Below are 14345 nucleotides of genomic sequence, written 5' to 3'. Positions count from 1 at the left end.
TCCGTGCCATCCAGCGGCTCGGGAAGCGCTGACCCCGGTGCGGCCCCAGCAGGTGCAGGTGCGGTGGGCAGGGTGGGGCAGAGCAGGGCGGGGCAGAGCAGGGTGGGGCAGGACAGGGTGGGGCAGAGCAGGGTGAGGGTCTGGCATGGGGTCGGGGCGGTGCCGCCCCCGCGCTCCCGCACCTGTTGCCGGCCCGGCCCGGCCCGTCCCTCACGGCGAGGGGGCTGCCGGAGGCTCCGGGCCGCGGTGCCCCCTGCGCCCCGGGGACGCCGAAGCGAAGCCGGCGGGGGTGGCCGGCGGCTGGGCGAGGCCGGTGCCGCGCTGGGCAGGCGCCGGGGGGAGCGGCGGGCAATGGCCGGCGGCGGTGAGTCACGGCCGGGCCCCACCTGCCGTACTTAACCCGCCGCCGGGCGGCCGGCGCCGCACTCGCGGGCTGCGCTGCCGCCGTGGCCGGGAGCGGCTCCTTCCTCCTCCACCTCCTCCGCACGGGGCGCTCGGCAGAGGCGAGGCAGGCGCTGCATGAACGTTTGTGCCGGGAGTAGCAGAAGCACCAGCAGCCCTCAAAATGCCGAAGCCGGTGAGTGGGGCGCGGCGGGAGGCAGGCGCTCCGCGGGGCCGCACCGGGGCTGGGGCTGCCCGCGCCCGGGCGCCCGGCGGGGCGGCCACCTCTGGGGGTCGCGGAGCGGGCTTTTGCCGGGAGGGAAGGGCTCAGTCCCGGTCCCTGCTCCCGGGACGGGACGGGGAGTTTCGACTCGAGCGCCCTGGGAAGTTGTGCGCGGCGCCGGGAGGGAGCGGCGGGCACCGCGCTCGGGAGCCACATCAGCGGCTGCTCGGAGCGGGAGGGATCGCCAGGGCGGCTGCTGCGGGCGGGCGCAGGGCCGCGGGCAGGACGGAGGAGCCTCCGGTGGGCTGGGGGATCTCCTCGCCGTCCCGCCGCCGGGAAAGGGGGCACGGAGCCCCGGATCTCCGCGCTCCGGCGATCAGGCGGTGGATTGCTCCGTCTTGTGTAGCGCTTCCGCGTTAGACATGCACAGAGCTCCCGAGTAACTCTCGAAAGAAGAGCTTTCATCGCGCTCCCGCTTAATGAGAAATGATACAACTGCGCCGGCTGCCATTTAGTATGCTTGTGGCCTATGCATTTGTCTACAGGAAACGTGTATGCATCTGCAAACATAGGAAAAACCTTGTTCCCTCCTTGTTTTGAGATCTGAAAACTAAATGCTAGGGACTATTAATAAAGTTCTCCACACTGGTCTTTACCAGTCATTATCGAAGACCTGTTTCCTTTTTTGGTTGGATTTTTTTTTTTTTCAATGGAACCGTCTTTTTTATCCCTCCTTCTTTCTCTTGACACCACCACCTCTTCATCGCCTCCTCCTCCGACCTTCTAGTGGGTTTTTTTGTTTGTTTTATTTTAAAGTCTGCTGCTACTGTGCCGCTTGGAGACGGTAATTCCCTTGGGGAGCCAACTGCCTAATGCAGAGCTTTGAGCAGCCGCACTTTTGAACTTTGAAGAGCATAATCAGAACAGATAGTAACAACAATCTATTTTCAATAGAGGCAATATTTCCTAAAATGCAATGCAGTAAAGGACTTTTGTGAGTATTAGCTCACTTAAATGAGCAAATAAGAGCAAACAAAATTATCTTTGTGGTAATAGGTAATTGATGTTTTACCACCATAGCATTTAAGTTAGTTGAACTTTTTTTTTTTACTATTTAGGTTGACTTACATTGCAGTTTTTGTAATGCTACCAAAACAAACAAAAAAAAAAAAGAAAACCCCAAACATCAAAACCAATCTAACAAAAGACAAAAACACACCAAACCCAAACTGTGTTCAGTCCTAAGAACTGATAAATCTTCAGTCGCCCTGACTGTATTTCATCACTAGGATGAATCAGTAGGATGAAGCAGGATTTATTGCTGCATATAATAATGGCTAACTGAGAGGGCCCTTTTGTAACTGGGGAAGCAAATATATAATTTATAAAGTATGGATATAAAAGGTTGTGTGTGAATAATCTCTTTCTGCCTTGTTAGCTGATTGCTAATTACAGAGTGCTTTCTTGAAATATCCTGGTTAGAATAATCTGAAATCCTGGTTTAGGACTAAGTTGCACTGGAAGCCATGGATAGGTGTACAAAAACCTCTTTAATCTCTTAAAAAAAGTACAGCTGTGTTTATCCTTTTGCTTGGCAGGGATATATTTGTATTCCCTCAGAGATGATGATTTTTCTTTGTTTCTTGGCTGACTAGCCAGTGAGTAACCCACTGGAGAAGGACAGTAGTACTGTAAAGGCTTCTGAGACGTGACCTACTGGCTGGGATTTATGGACAAGACTCTGTGTCGATACTTTGTAAATAAAAACCTTTTCCTTATTTAATCTGCTGTTCAGTGGGGCTAACTGCCACCTTATTGAAAATGGAAAAGAGGAATTTTGCAGAGGCTATTTTAGTAAAACACACTGTTCAGTCTGTCTGCTTTAGACTGAGACTGGATTTGGATCCTTCCCAACTCAGCTCATTTAATCTTAATACAGCTAAATAGGATTCGTGTCAGTTTGCATGGAGAGAGGATGTAAAGCTGTCACTCCAGAGGCAAAACTGTGCTCAGGACGAATGTGACAACAGCCTTTGGCATGTGTGAGGAATGATAGCACGACCTCTGGGGATGCACAGGGAAGCAGTGTGTTTCTGCTGGGTATTTGGCATGGATGCTAAATATTTATTACCTGTGCTTGTTTGCATGTGTCTTGTCTACATGGCATAAGTAAATACAGTGTTGCTTGGCAGACTTCGTGCTGCTGTGTGTGAAGTCTCACATACTGGTCATCAGTTATTTACAAGTAAAGGTTATGATGACAGAAAGCAAAATTCTGGCAACACCTTCCCCTCTGGCCCCTCCACCCAAAACCCAACAAGCTAAATCTTTATATGAAAATGTTGTTTTAACAAAAATTATAAATGCACACACAAAACTTATGGATCATGTTTGTAATTTATTATTTCACAGTAGACAACTAGTGAATCCATTAACAGTAGAACATTAGTGATTTTGTATTTTTATTGAGTAGCAAAGTGAAGTGCTAGAAAGCCAACTTCCCAATTCTGTGCTAACATTTGATGTCAATTTGTTGTATCTGATGCATGCCTACCATGCTCAAAATAAATTTTAGTAGAAGTCCAGAAAATAATACTGAAATAAGTTTATTTGTTAATATAGACACGTTTTAATATATAATTTAACACAGCCATTCTGCCATGTGTAACAGTTATAAAGTAACAAGCTCTCCAAGGTAAGCTATAAATATATAACCTATACCCAGTTCACAAGGGTTTATGGCTGGGAGTTCATCAACAGTTCAGATGCATGATTTCTATCTAGTCTGTACAGAGGTTTATTAGGCTTTACAGATAGTGAATTATTTTGTAAAGAAATGCAAAAGGTGTAATCTAGTCCAAATCTTCCTGTGTTATCTGGAAATGAGCAAAATGCTAAATAAACTTACTTGCTCAGTCTTGCTTCCTTTCATTGCTGGAGTGTCTGTGTGCTCTCTGCATTTTTCCTAGATTCATGGTACTAGTTTATTTCTGAAGGTGTTTTAGGTGGATTATATCCTCTTGCAAAACAAACCAATCTAATAAATTGTGGCTAGAACAGCATGGCTTCGGGCTAATGAACAGTGCTTACCGAAGGAGAAGGAAATGTGATCTCGAGTCTATAGAGTTGTTAATTTGATCTGATCTACCAGCGTTCTTCATTACTTTATTGAAGGTGGATTTTTTTGTTGGGTTGGGTTTGGTTTTCTTCTATTTCATCTTGTGGGGGAAAAAATAAAATGTAAATCTTTACAAGAAATTAAATTAGCTTTGCAGCATAACATTTGATTGATGTAGTGTCACACAAGAACTTCTAATACTTTTGTAAAGAGAGGACAGCAGTAAATGCAGTCTAACAACCTTTGGTCCTAAAGAGAAAATACAAATTAATAATATCCAGAGGCACCTTTTTTTAATACCTTTATTTATGGCCTGTGGTCAGAAAGCTGAGCACAGTAATGAAATCTGTTCGTGTCATGCTGTTGAAGGGGAAGTATTATTGATGCAGAGGCCCAACATATAAGAGGGATTGAAAGACTGGGGTAATAAGCTCCCTTTGCATATAGCTGAACTTGGACGGGTGCAGAAAGCAGGTCCTTCACCAAATAGGCTAGAAGGAGATGGATTGATCAGTGGTAGTGCAACTGTCCTGTTGTGCGTGTCATCTGCAATTCAGTAACAGAAAGCATTAACAGAAGGTTCTAGTGAGAGCTTTCCTTTAAAGTAGGTACTTACCAGTCTATGCCCAGGACAAATTCAGAGCAAAACCTAGAGACTGGCTTTGGGATCACCAGAGACAAAATTCCACCTTAAGATAAGAGGGTGCTTGGCTATTTCAGCCTGGTAGAATTCAAGGAGTTATCTCTTTCTTCACCTGTGTAAAATGTAAGGAATTTAAATGCCAAAGAGGAGAAAAAAAATTGCTTTAAGCAGAATTTGTGATTTAAGAGACTTTAAAGTTTTAGAACAGTTAAGCATGTATGGTGGGGGGGAGGGGAGGGAGGGGGTTGTGAGTGGGCAGGATTTTTTTTTTTCCCTTCCTTGTTGATCTTATTAGAAGACTATTCCAAGACCTAACATCCTTAAGACAAAATTTGACAGTACACAATTTAATGCTGCTGCCTGTAGGAGTGGGGAACTGGAACTGATGTCTCATAAGGGTTTTCCCAGCTGTGTGTTGTTAATAATGGGCTGGAGTGTGATAGGCATTAAGTTGTTAGACAAGTCCTCCATACCTGTTTGATGCTGAATAAACATGCATGCTGTCTTCAAGTTGTTTTTCAGAATACAAGTCTTCTGCCAAACCTTTATCTGTCTGTGAACAGACTATGGCATTAAAATTTAACAAGTTTTCAATAAGCCAGCCAAAAAACAGGCAAGTGTAGTGACAGGAATTTATTTCTAAATATAAACAATTGATATTAGTAATTGTTCTGAGATCTCAATTTATTTTTGACTGTGTGTCTTCTAATTACGCATAGTGGTTTTATCTCAGAGCTCTTTACAGCAGATTCCTGTAACTGGACTGAAATAAAAATACTTTTTTTTTTTATCTTTAAGTGTTCACAATCAATTAAAATACTCTTAGCTTATGGATGGCTATAGATTTAGTCAAGGAAAAAATATTACCCATGTAAGCACCAACTGCAGTCCATCAGGTGATACAGTGTATGGTGTTTTTGATACCAGGATATGTATACTCACTCTAGGGCAAAATGGAAACCCAAGGAAACTTCAATTTGCCAAATGTAAGAACTCCCTTTCATTTGCCAAGTGTGTCACTCACTGCTGCAAAAGAAAGGTGGAGGATTCTATGAGTAGTAAATTTAAGGAGATGAATGAAGTTATAAGAGAATGAGTTCACAGTTTTGCCAAAACCCTTATTTACTGTGTGAGCTGAGTAAGCATTTCCGAAGGCAGTTTGTTGTGGGATGTTAGCTGCTACAGAGAAACCAAGGGTGTTAACTGTTATGTTAGTCACTAATTAAAGAATTTCTTAGCCTTCTTAAAGGTCAAAAGGAGGGAGATAAGCCTTCCTGTTCTGTTCTCTTCCTCCACCCACATGAACGTCTTCCTTTGTCCGTGAAAAAAAGGCTGTGATATGTCAGGACTTTTTGAGAATAAGACTTCTTGATGACCACTGAAGATTCCCACATCTGTGTCGTTCTTGTTTGGCACCCTGTGCCCAAAGAGCTTTACATGCACCGTAAATCCCATAATCACTCGATTGACCTTGATGGAAGGCAGTGCTGCCCAAGATCACTGAACCACGCTGCACACTGTTAAGTAATGTACTTTTTACTTGTGTTGTGTGCTTGCTTTGGAGCCTGGTTTCTGCAACAGATAACATTTACCCCGTGAGCTGAGAAGTACAAAGAACAGCAGCATAGGCACCTAGGAGAGAAGATTGTGGATATATGAGGCTGGAAACAAGGCATAGCTCAGTGTAACAACTAACCATGCTGCCTTCATATTGCTCATCTGTTCAGATCCAGATTTTGTTTCTCTTTCTAGTTCCTACTTCATACTAGAGAAATTCACTTGCCTTCTTTGCATCTGCTCTCATCTTTGAGAGAGAATGAGCAGCAGCCATGTGCTCAGGTGAGGCTGATGGACACCTCATAGTAACAGCTGTCCATTAAAGAAAAATCCTGACTAACAATTACGTGCAGGGCTCTGTCCTCTAATTGAGTAAATAAGAGAAACTGTTTCTGATGACCACGGGCTTGTATTTGGCTACCTACTGTATAGGCTCAGTGGAAGAGACACTGGTTCCCCTACACAAGGCCTGTATCCATTTGCTTCCTTTGAGAGGGGAGTGTGTGATTTCCCTGTTTGGTTTGTGTGCATTTACTTCTCCCTCTCATGAGCAAGTGCTGTAGCTTTTGTGTAAAACTCTGAGGTGTCCTATCACCATCTCTTCCTTTCTTGTTTTTGCAAGAAGTCCACACTTGCTGTAGTTGTTCTAACCTCAGTGGGAAATGAGTGAGAGAGAGAGAGTTCTCTGGGGATGAGTGGACAGATGTCTTGTTGCTGAATCTTGAGCAGGTTTACAAAATTACTCTAGAGTGTCTCAGTTCTGACAAGAGACCACTGCTGTGTAGATGTGGAGAGCAGGTCTGTGCTATGAGCTGTTTGCTACCTGAAGAAGCAGAGACTAAAAAAATCTCACTTTTGAACCTGGGCACCTGAATTTAGCCTGTGTAGCCCAGTAGGTGATTTCAAGCCTGTACCTGTAAGTTCTGGGCTTCAGAGTTATTTGTTGGAGCTAAAGTTGTTCTTCAACACCTAGCTGAATACACTTAGCTGGCTTAACTTTTTGTCTCTGTAGAGATAAGTGATTGTGAGAGTTCCTGCTGCACAAACTGGTGTGTGGTGGGGTGATTTGCATAATTGATACTCGGTGATCTCAGTGTGGGAGTGACTAGTTTTTCCTCCATAACAACTGTCACAGCTGTGCAGACAAACTCTGGAAAGGTACTTTTCTGCCCTGACTGTGCTCAGGGTACACTTTGGGAACCACTGGAGCATATTTGTTTGCCATCACACATCTATAGTGAGGGGAGTGGGAAGAGTTTCATCTCAGAAGCCTTTAAGCTGTTTTAGGGGTTACAAGGGGGTACTTCGCCAATCCTTGCAATCACTTTTCCTTTACTATCTGTAACTGCTCAAGAGCAATATCTTTGTGCTTAGGTGACATTCCAGGACTTGCCATGACCTACCTTTATCTGGAAGCAAACAGTACCTCTTGCATGCTGTTTGAAGTACCTGCTTGAGAAGTGGAAGCATTGTAGTGTATTGCACATAGGTCAGATTATCAAGCTGTCAGAGGTGATCACATCACATAACCCCACTAAGAAATTTCACAAATGCCATGAAGTGTGTTCCACCGAAGTCCATGGGTAAAATGAAAGAGGCTGATATGGAGCAGGTAAAACAGAACGGTAGAATCTCAAACAAAAATCTCTCTGACAAGAGGATTTGTATCTAGAATGAACCAACATCATTGCTGGACCCTGTGTGACTTGTTGCACTGCTATTTCTCCTTAAGTAAATGGAGTTCATTTTCTTTCTGCACTTTGATGTCTATATGAACATGGCTGGCCTTGTAGGTCAGGCAGAAGCCCTTGTAGCCTAATTGTACACCTCTGATGTTGGCCAAAAGCTGATGCCTGAGGAAGAGTATTTCAAAGATATGCACCATTGCTTTTCTCTGAGGCACTGGGGGTTGAAAGGTCCTATATAATGAGTTACTAAATGGATTTCTGTGAACTTGTCCAGTCTCAATTTGAAACCCTGTGAACTCCAGCATCCACAGTATACTTTAACAAAGGCTGTCCTAGATAACCTTCACATTGTTTGGAAAGTTATCTACAAACCACCTTGCTACACTGCTATATGTTATTTTTTTTCCTTGTTCAGTATTGATGCCCTGTAGTTATTTTGTTGGTTTGAACCATGAACACACATTCTTTGCCTAGTCTGTTCATGCAGCTCAGGGGTTTATATGCTCTTATGTCCTAGCTTCAATTTTCTTCCAAACTGAGAAGTCCTACCTAGCTTAGTTGAGCCTTGCACGGAAATCATTTGAGCATCCTTAATTTTCTTCCAGTTCACATCTGACGAAAGTACTGCTTTGCATCCTGTAACATCTCCATCTGGAAAGAATAAAGTTACTGATAACATTTCTCCACTAGTTGTTTCTTGGATGCCTTAAACTCCCAGGTCATAGTCCTGTGAGAGAGTAAGTCACAGATAATCCTTGTGTTCACTCAGTGCATCCGGTTCCATTGTAATGTGCTGCTCTTCCACCCCAGAAGAACAGCCACCACAGGGTCTATTGAAAGTGTTGGGAGCTGTGTGCTGTTGCTGTCAGGCTGTGTTGCTGCTGTCAGACTTCTGACTCTGTAGTGGCTCTGGGCTTTCCATGCACATTGCCCTCTAGAACACACATCTCTGTATATGCATTGGAATAAAAGGCACCAATATTGGTGCTTGGATTCAGGGGAAGCTCTGAGGCTATGGTAGCTTTTATTTAGATTATTCACACCTTCAAATCCTGCCCTGGTTGTTGTGAATTGGTACTGTGGAGTTCACCTTTTGCAGAAATCGTTGTGTTTGTTGCTTCCAAGTGAAAAAGCCAAGCAGATGCCTAAAATGATGTTTGTGTTTCAGATCAAGACTATAAGATACTAATTTATTTTTTTCTTTTCCCTCGGGGATTGCAGAAGGATGATATTGCTTTATGTAGTATAAATATCGAAGATACTAAATTGTTCAGAAGACTCTGAAATTATGACGAAACTTGAGATCTCAAACCTCTGTGTTATCTGTACTTGGCCCCGTGCTTATGTCTGTGATGGAAGACAGCAGAAGATCTGATCAGTTCTGGATTCTGAGCAACTTCTTGAGATGAAGTTTATTTGAGGATTGTTTGTGGGGCTTGCTGTAAACTTCATGTGTAAAGCCTTAGTCTCGCAACTTCATTATGTTTAATTAGATGCAACAGCTGTCATGATAAAACAGTCTGTGTATGCAGGAGTTTGATCCAGTGGCCTCTAGCTTTCCTCTGTATTTATTCTTTATGTACAAAGGAGCTATTGTTGCTGCATTCTGTGTTCCTAAATCCATCCTAGCATCTATTGAGGGCAAGTGACACATCCAGGCAGTGGTGCTACGTTGAGGCTGTTGTCACTGGCTGCATGCTCCTCCTTTAAAGAACAGTCTGCTGCTTGTGCACAGATATTCTGAAAATGCTAATGGAGTATTATACAGCATCAGAGAGTCTTTAAAGTGAACATTAATGTATTTCAATGAAACACCATAAGCCCTCCTGCTTCTTCGTAATATCGTGTTCAAAGTAAATCATTCTTACATCTCTCACATAGAGTGAGGGCAAGTGTTTTGCATGAAAAACACCTGGGCTCCCTAAGTGTACAGGGCTTTGTTCAAGGGCAGTATCCTGGGGCCTTTCAGACTTCTTCTGCATTGCTTTATGCCTTGCCAGAACATAGAGCTGTGCCTAGGTAATTTCACACTAAAAAAAATAATAAAAATTAATTTTAAAGTTTTAGAAAGGCCTCTGTCTCTCAGTTTTTCAACTTGTTCCTAGATCAAGACAGAATGATGCAGTTTGTTAGGAAAGATTTGGGGGAAATATTCAGTGACTGGAGAAAGTTTTTGGGTTTTGTATTTTTTGGTTTTTTTTTTTTTCTGGGAAGAGTGCTTGCTTGGTTGTACTGTTCTTGTTAACTGTACAGAGCTGGCCAGAGGTGGAGAATGCTGGAAGCCTGTCTGGGGCCTAGGCATTTGGGAGGCAGGGCTATCAGAGGTGTACTGTCACTTGTACTTGCCACACCTGCATGAAATCTTCATGATCTTTTGGCATGTAAAGTGTTACTGCTTGACCTAAGATAAAGAACTGAATTGCAGCCATGGCTGCCTCTTGATTTTTCACGTGGATGCCTACTCTGCAGTTATTACATGCTGACAGAAGAGATAGCAGGCCTTCATTAAGGGAACTGAGATAGGCATGTAATTTAGTTTGGCATCTTCTGTACATCTAAACATTAAAAAGTTTGAATTTGCATTCTAGGATTATGTTCATGCTTAATTATAAGGACAGTTTCATGCTATATTACAAAGAAGAGTTAAGTGACACAGCTGCAATACCGAACTTGATGGATTTGCTTTCTTGTGACCTGTTTGTGTGTGTAGGCAGGGAGGGGGAAGATAATTCTGAAAATTCCACCCACTTTCTTAAAACTGGAATTTCTGGGTGAGTCCCCACAAATTGAAGGTTTTCCTGCTCACATGAACACCCCCCCCCCCCCTTCATCCAGAAGTCTAGCTTTCAGATTTGACTCCAAATTTTTCTTGGCTTCCCCTCAAAGTACTTTATTTCTCTTCTGAAAAACTGACACAAAAGAAGTCAAATTTTTCACCATACATGAGAGCAGCAAATACCTGGGCTCCTGTTGCCTTGACTAAATATAAGAAATTTCAGTTAAGTAAAACTGATATAGCATTGCTCCTAAAATACTGAGGACTAGTACCCCCAAAAATATGGTTCTGCAAGCTGTTGCATTAAAGCTGACTAGTATTTAAGGCTAACAATTGTACTGGACAATTTTCAAGTAACTGTTAGATTATAGATTATTATACACCACTCAATTTAACCTCAGTGGTATTTCTCCCTCTCCTGGGAAGGTAAGCAAGGTTTTAAAGAACAAAGACCAGCCTACTCAGCTCTAATTTTACCTGTTGGAAATGCAGCAATACCTAACTGCTTCATAGACTCTGAGGAATTCCATTGGAACGTGACTTAATGTCCCCATTTATTTGCAATGAGGAAACAATGTTTAACACAATGAGATCTGAAATGGAACACGTCCTTCAGTTCACAGACGGGTATTTTGATTTAGCATGGTATGCTGAGAAACTGGGTCGGTCAAATGGGTGCAACCAGCTTGCCTTGTCAGCCAAGGGGATGCCGGTGAAGCCATCCCCTATTCACATTTTGTGAGCTGCTGAGGCCTCTTCTTCCTTGTCAGCAAACTGCTGCAGTGTGCAAGGGAAGGCTCATGGCTGCTGTGCTGTGCTGTGCTGCATTTCCTCTCTGAAATGCTCCGTGTTGGGCAGGCAGTGCATGAAAGGTTCTGCCATGGGAGCAGGGGAGGAGTGTGAAAAGCTTTCTTTGTGACTGGGCTGTGCAGTTCTTTCCCATTCTCATAGGAATCAGATTCTCCTTCCCCCAGGAGAGGAATGGTGGGTCTGTCATTTGCCTTCTCATTTCAGGTTCTTGGTCATCCTTTAAATCATAAAAATGTAGCACTGGGGAAGGACTTGAACTTGTGTTTTCTGAAGGCTACATGGAAGTGGCTACATAATATCTTACCACTTCAGCAATTACTGTTTCTTGTTGTTACCCAGCCTGCAATAAGAGGGTTTTTTGCTGTTTTTCTCCATGTGGGTTTAGAAGTTTATATAGTCTTCTATAGAAAATGTGTCATGATTCAGACAACTCCCATTTGGAAAGGGATCAGTGACATGTTTAAAAATCAAATCTAGTTTGAAACAAACAGAAAACCCCCACAAACAAATAAAAAACCCCAAACACACACAGATTAAAAAAACCCAACTGGCAACCAGCCCAGAAACACTTGACCTGTAGATCAGTGTAGACTTTCCTTGATTAACTTGCCCCCTTCCAAAAGAAGCATTCAAATTTAGGTGACAGCATTCCATCTAGCAAGTCATCAGGCAGGCAGAACAGAATAGTCACCTACTGTAATGCTTCCGGTGACAAATACGCTCAAGAATGTAATTTTCCCTTCTATGTAATAGCATCACACCAGGAAATGTGGTGTCCTTCTGGGGATTATAACAAACCACATCCTTGTCTACAGTCCTGCTGTAGCCCATTGCTTGCAAGCCTGTAATTTGTTCATCTCTGCCTCTTGTCCATTCTCACCTTTCCAAGTGTAACACTTGCAGGTATTTTTCAGACCTACCAACATCTTTGAATTCCAGCCCTGTCCTCCCAAAAGACTTATTTGTTCTTGACTAGGTGCTGCTCATGATCTTGTAAGTGCACTCCATCTTCCAGGGGCTGTGAGAAAACTTTATTTTCTTATTCCCTGAATCCCATCACACTCACATCCCCTTTTCAAGACCTTGGCTTGGCAGGAAAAGGTCAGAATATGTGTCCCTGCAGTAGTTCCAGCAAAATGAAGGTGCTGAGCCCAGCTGGGAAGGAAGCTATATTTTGGCAATCCTGCAGCAGTAAATGGAATTGATCATTTGATTGATATTCATGACATTGATCTTCTGCTCTGAAAGGAGCTATGGAGAATGTGGGGGCACAGCTTGTCATTTGGTTGTGATTTCACATGGCTCAGATTTATTGTATGCCTAGTCTATGTTGTATGGCACTACATCAAGTATGTTATTAGATGTTATTTGATCCATCAGTCAGGTTATTCTGTCAGAGAAGAAAAAGAATTGTCTCCAAGTGTTGTGTTCTTCATATGCTGGTGTTCATAAATTCTTAAGAAGTATATAATAAATTGAACTAATATTTCTGCAGTTGCTTCTGTATTATTTGTGGTACTTACTGTCTCAGAGTTGTCTTCTCTGCAGTCTCTGAACCATCACCTGTTGACTTAAATAACTTGTGGAGGACAGAGGAATGCAGATACTGAAGTGTTAGCAGATTAGCTCTGAGCTCTGAAGCCGCTAAGATTTTTTTTCCCTCGTCAAAGTTGAAAATTTTCTTGTAACAGTCTCCAGGAGCTGGGACAACAGTTACCCCACCAGTTAGGACAATATCATTTTTGTTGTTGGACCTGGAACCAGTGAACACTACTGAATGGAATGTGGAAGAATAGAGAGCAGTTTCAGTGCCCTTCTGATGCTGCTACATGAAGTTGTTTTTCCTATTACCAGATACTTAATCACTACACACGTCTATGAACAGCTCTGGTTGCTAAGGTCAAAATGAGATTACTTTGTCCTTGCAGATGCATTACAGCCCAGGCCAAGAAGCTTGCCTATTATTTATTCCATTAGTCATTGCTGCTTGTCTGGTGAAAGAGTAGACCTGCAGAAGTCAGGATTAATGCGACTACTTTCTTAATACTATTATTAATACCACTGTTTCCTCCATGTTAAGACTTCTGTATTCCTTCAGCACAAGCAAGTCTCTGTCCATACAGTCTGTATGTGTGCAAGAGGGCTTAACAGCTCTGCATGCTGTTTTTCATAGAATGTGCTGTGCAGTACAGCACCTCAAAATGAGGCTGATTTGCTTAAATGTACCCGTGACTCCTGGGATTACCAGACACCCAGTGACTGTAGAAACAAGGCATGTCTGTCTAGGTTTCTGCACTGCTAATTGCCACCACTTGGAAAGATACCCTGCTTGGAAACCTGCTGTTTAGGAGACTGGTCTTACTTCCTCCTTGGACAGAGGAAGAAAACATTCCTGAGCATTGTCTAAGGCATTTAGACCTGCCTAATGATAATGATAAATTACACAGTTAAGCACCAGTTTGTCCTGTGTTAATCGGTAAAAGTTGGTATTTAGTGCCCTTTATCTTATGTATTCACTGAAATTAAATTGTATGGTCTTATTTAAATTATTTGCACAACTTCATGGTTTCACTGAACTATTTTATTATGCAAGCGTACTATTAGATTACATGCATCAGGGTGCAAAATATCCACAATAGCATAGTGTGTGTGAGAGCTGTGGGTTTGTTTTTTCCCTGTTCTCCTTGCCCTTTTCCCTTTAGTGTGGGATGCTTTTCAGTGGAGCTGCAGTATCAGCAGAGGGATGGTTAACTTCAAAGATACCACATTGCCTGCAATCAGAGACTGGTTCTGCACCAAAGAGCTCAAGAACGAGATGTTAGAAAATACTATAGTTGTGCATTCATGGTGTCCGACACACCTGAAAACTGTGTTCATGAGAGGATGGGGTTGAAAAGGCAATGTCTTCTTGGGTTGCTCTCTAGGTCTAGATTCTTCCACAGAGATGGTGCCACTCAGCTGCTTGGCAGTGTGTTGCCTCCTTAAGAGAATGTTTTCTGAATGTTTTTCAAATGGCACTTTAATTTTTTAGGTTACTCTCTGATGTGCACGGACTCTGAAAGGCTGCACCTGCCCCGAAGATTGATCTACTGACTTTACATTAGAAAAGATGTTGTTTTAGTGACAACAAAAGAACAAATGCATGACTT

General features: G+C 43.0%; 1 protein-coding gene across 1 annotated transcript in view; it reads left to right on the top strand.

Annotated features, from left to right (window-relative positions):
• Nucleotides 1–526: 526 nt before the first annotated feature.
• Nucleotides 527–14345, top strand: part of EZR (ezrin) — a 36489-nt gene continuing 22670 nt past the window's right edge. Inside the window, exon 1 of the mRNA XM_058835796.1 lies at nt 527–577. Coding sequence (XP_058691779.1) covers nt 566–577 — 12 coding nt within the window. The 5' untranslated portion in view covers nt 527–565. The remainder of the gene's footprint in view (nt 578–14345) is intronic.

The sequence above is a fragment of the Poecile atricapillus genome, chromosome 3 (genome assembly GCF_030490865.1).
Source record: "Poecile atricapillus isolate bPoeAtr1 chromosome 3, bPoeAtr1.hap1, whole genome shotgun sequence".
Lineage (NCBI taxonomy): Eukaryota > Metazoa > Chordata > Aves > Passeriformes > Paridae > Poecile > Poecile atricapillus.
Note: the sequence above shows the minus strand (reverse complement) of the source record. Positions and strands in the feature narration are given on the sequence as shown.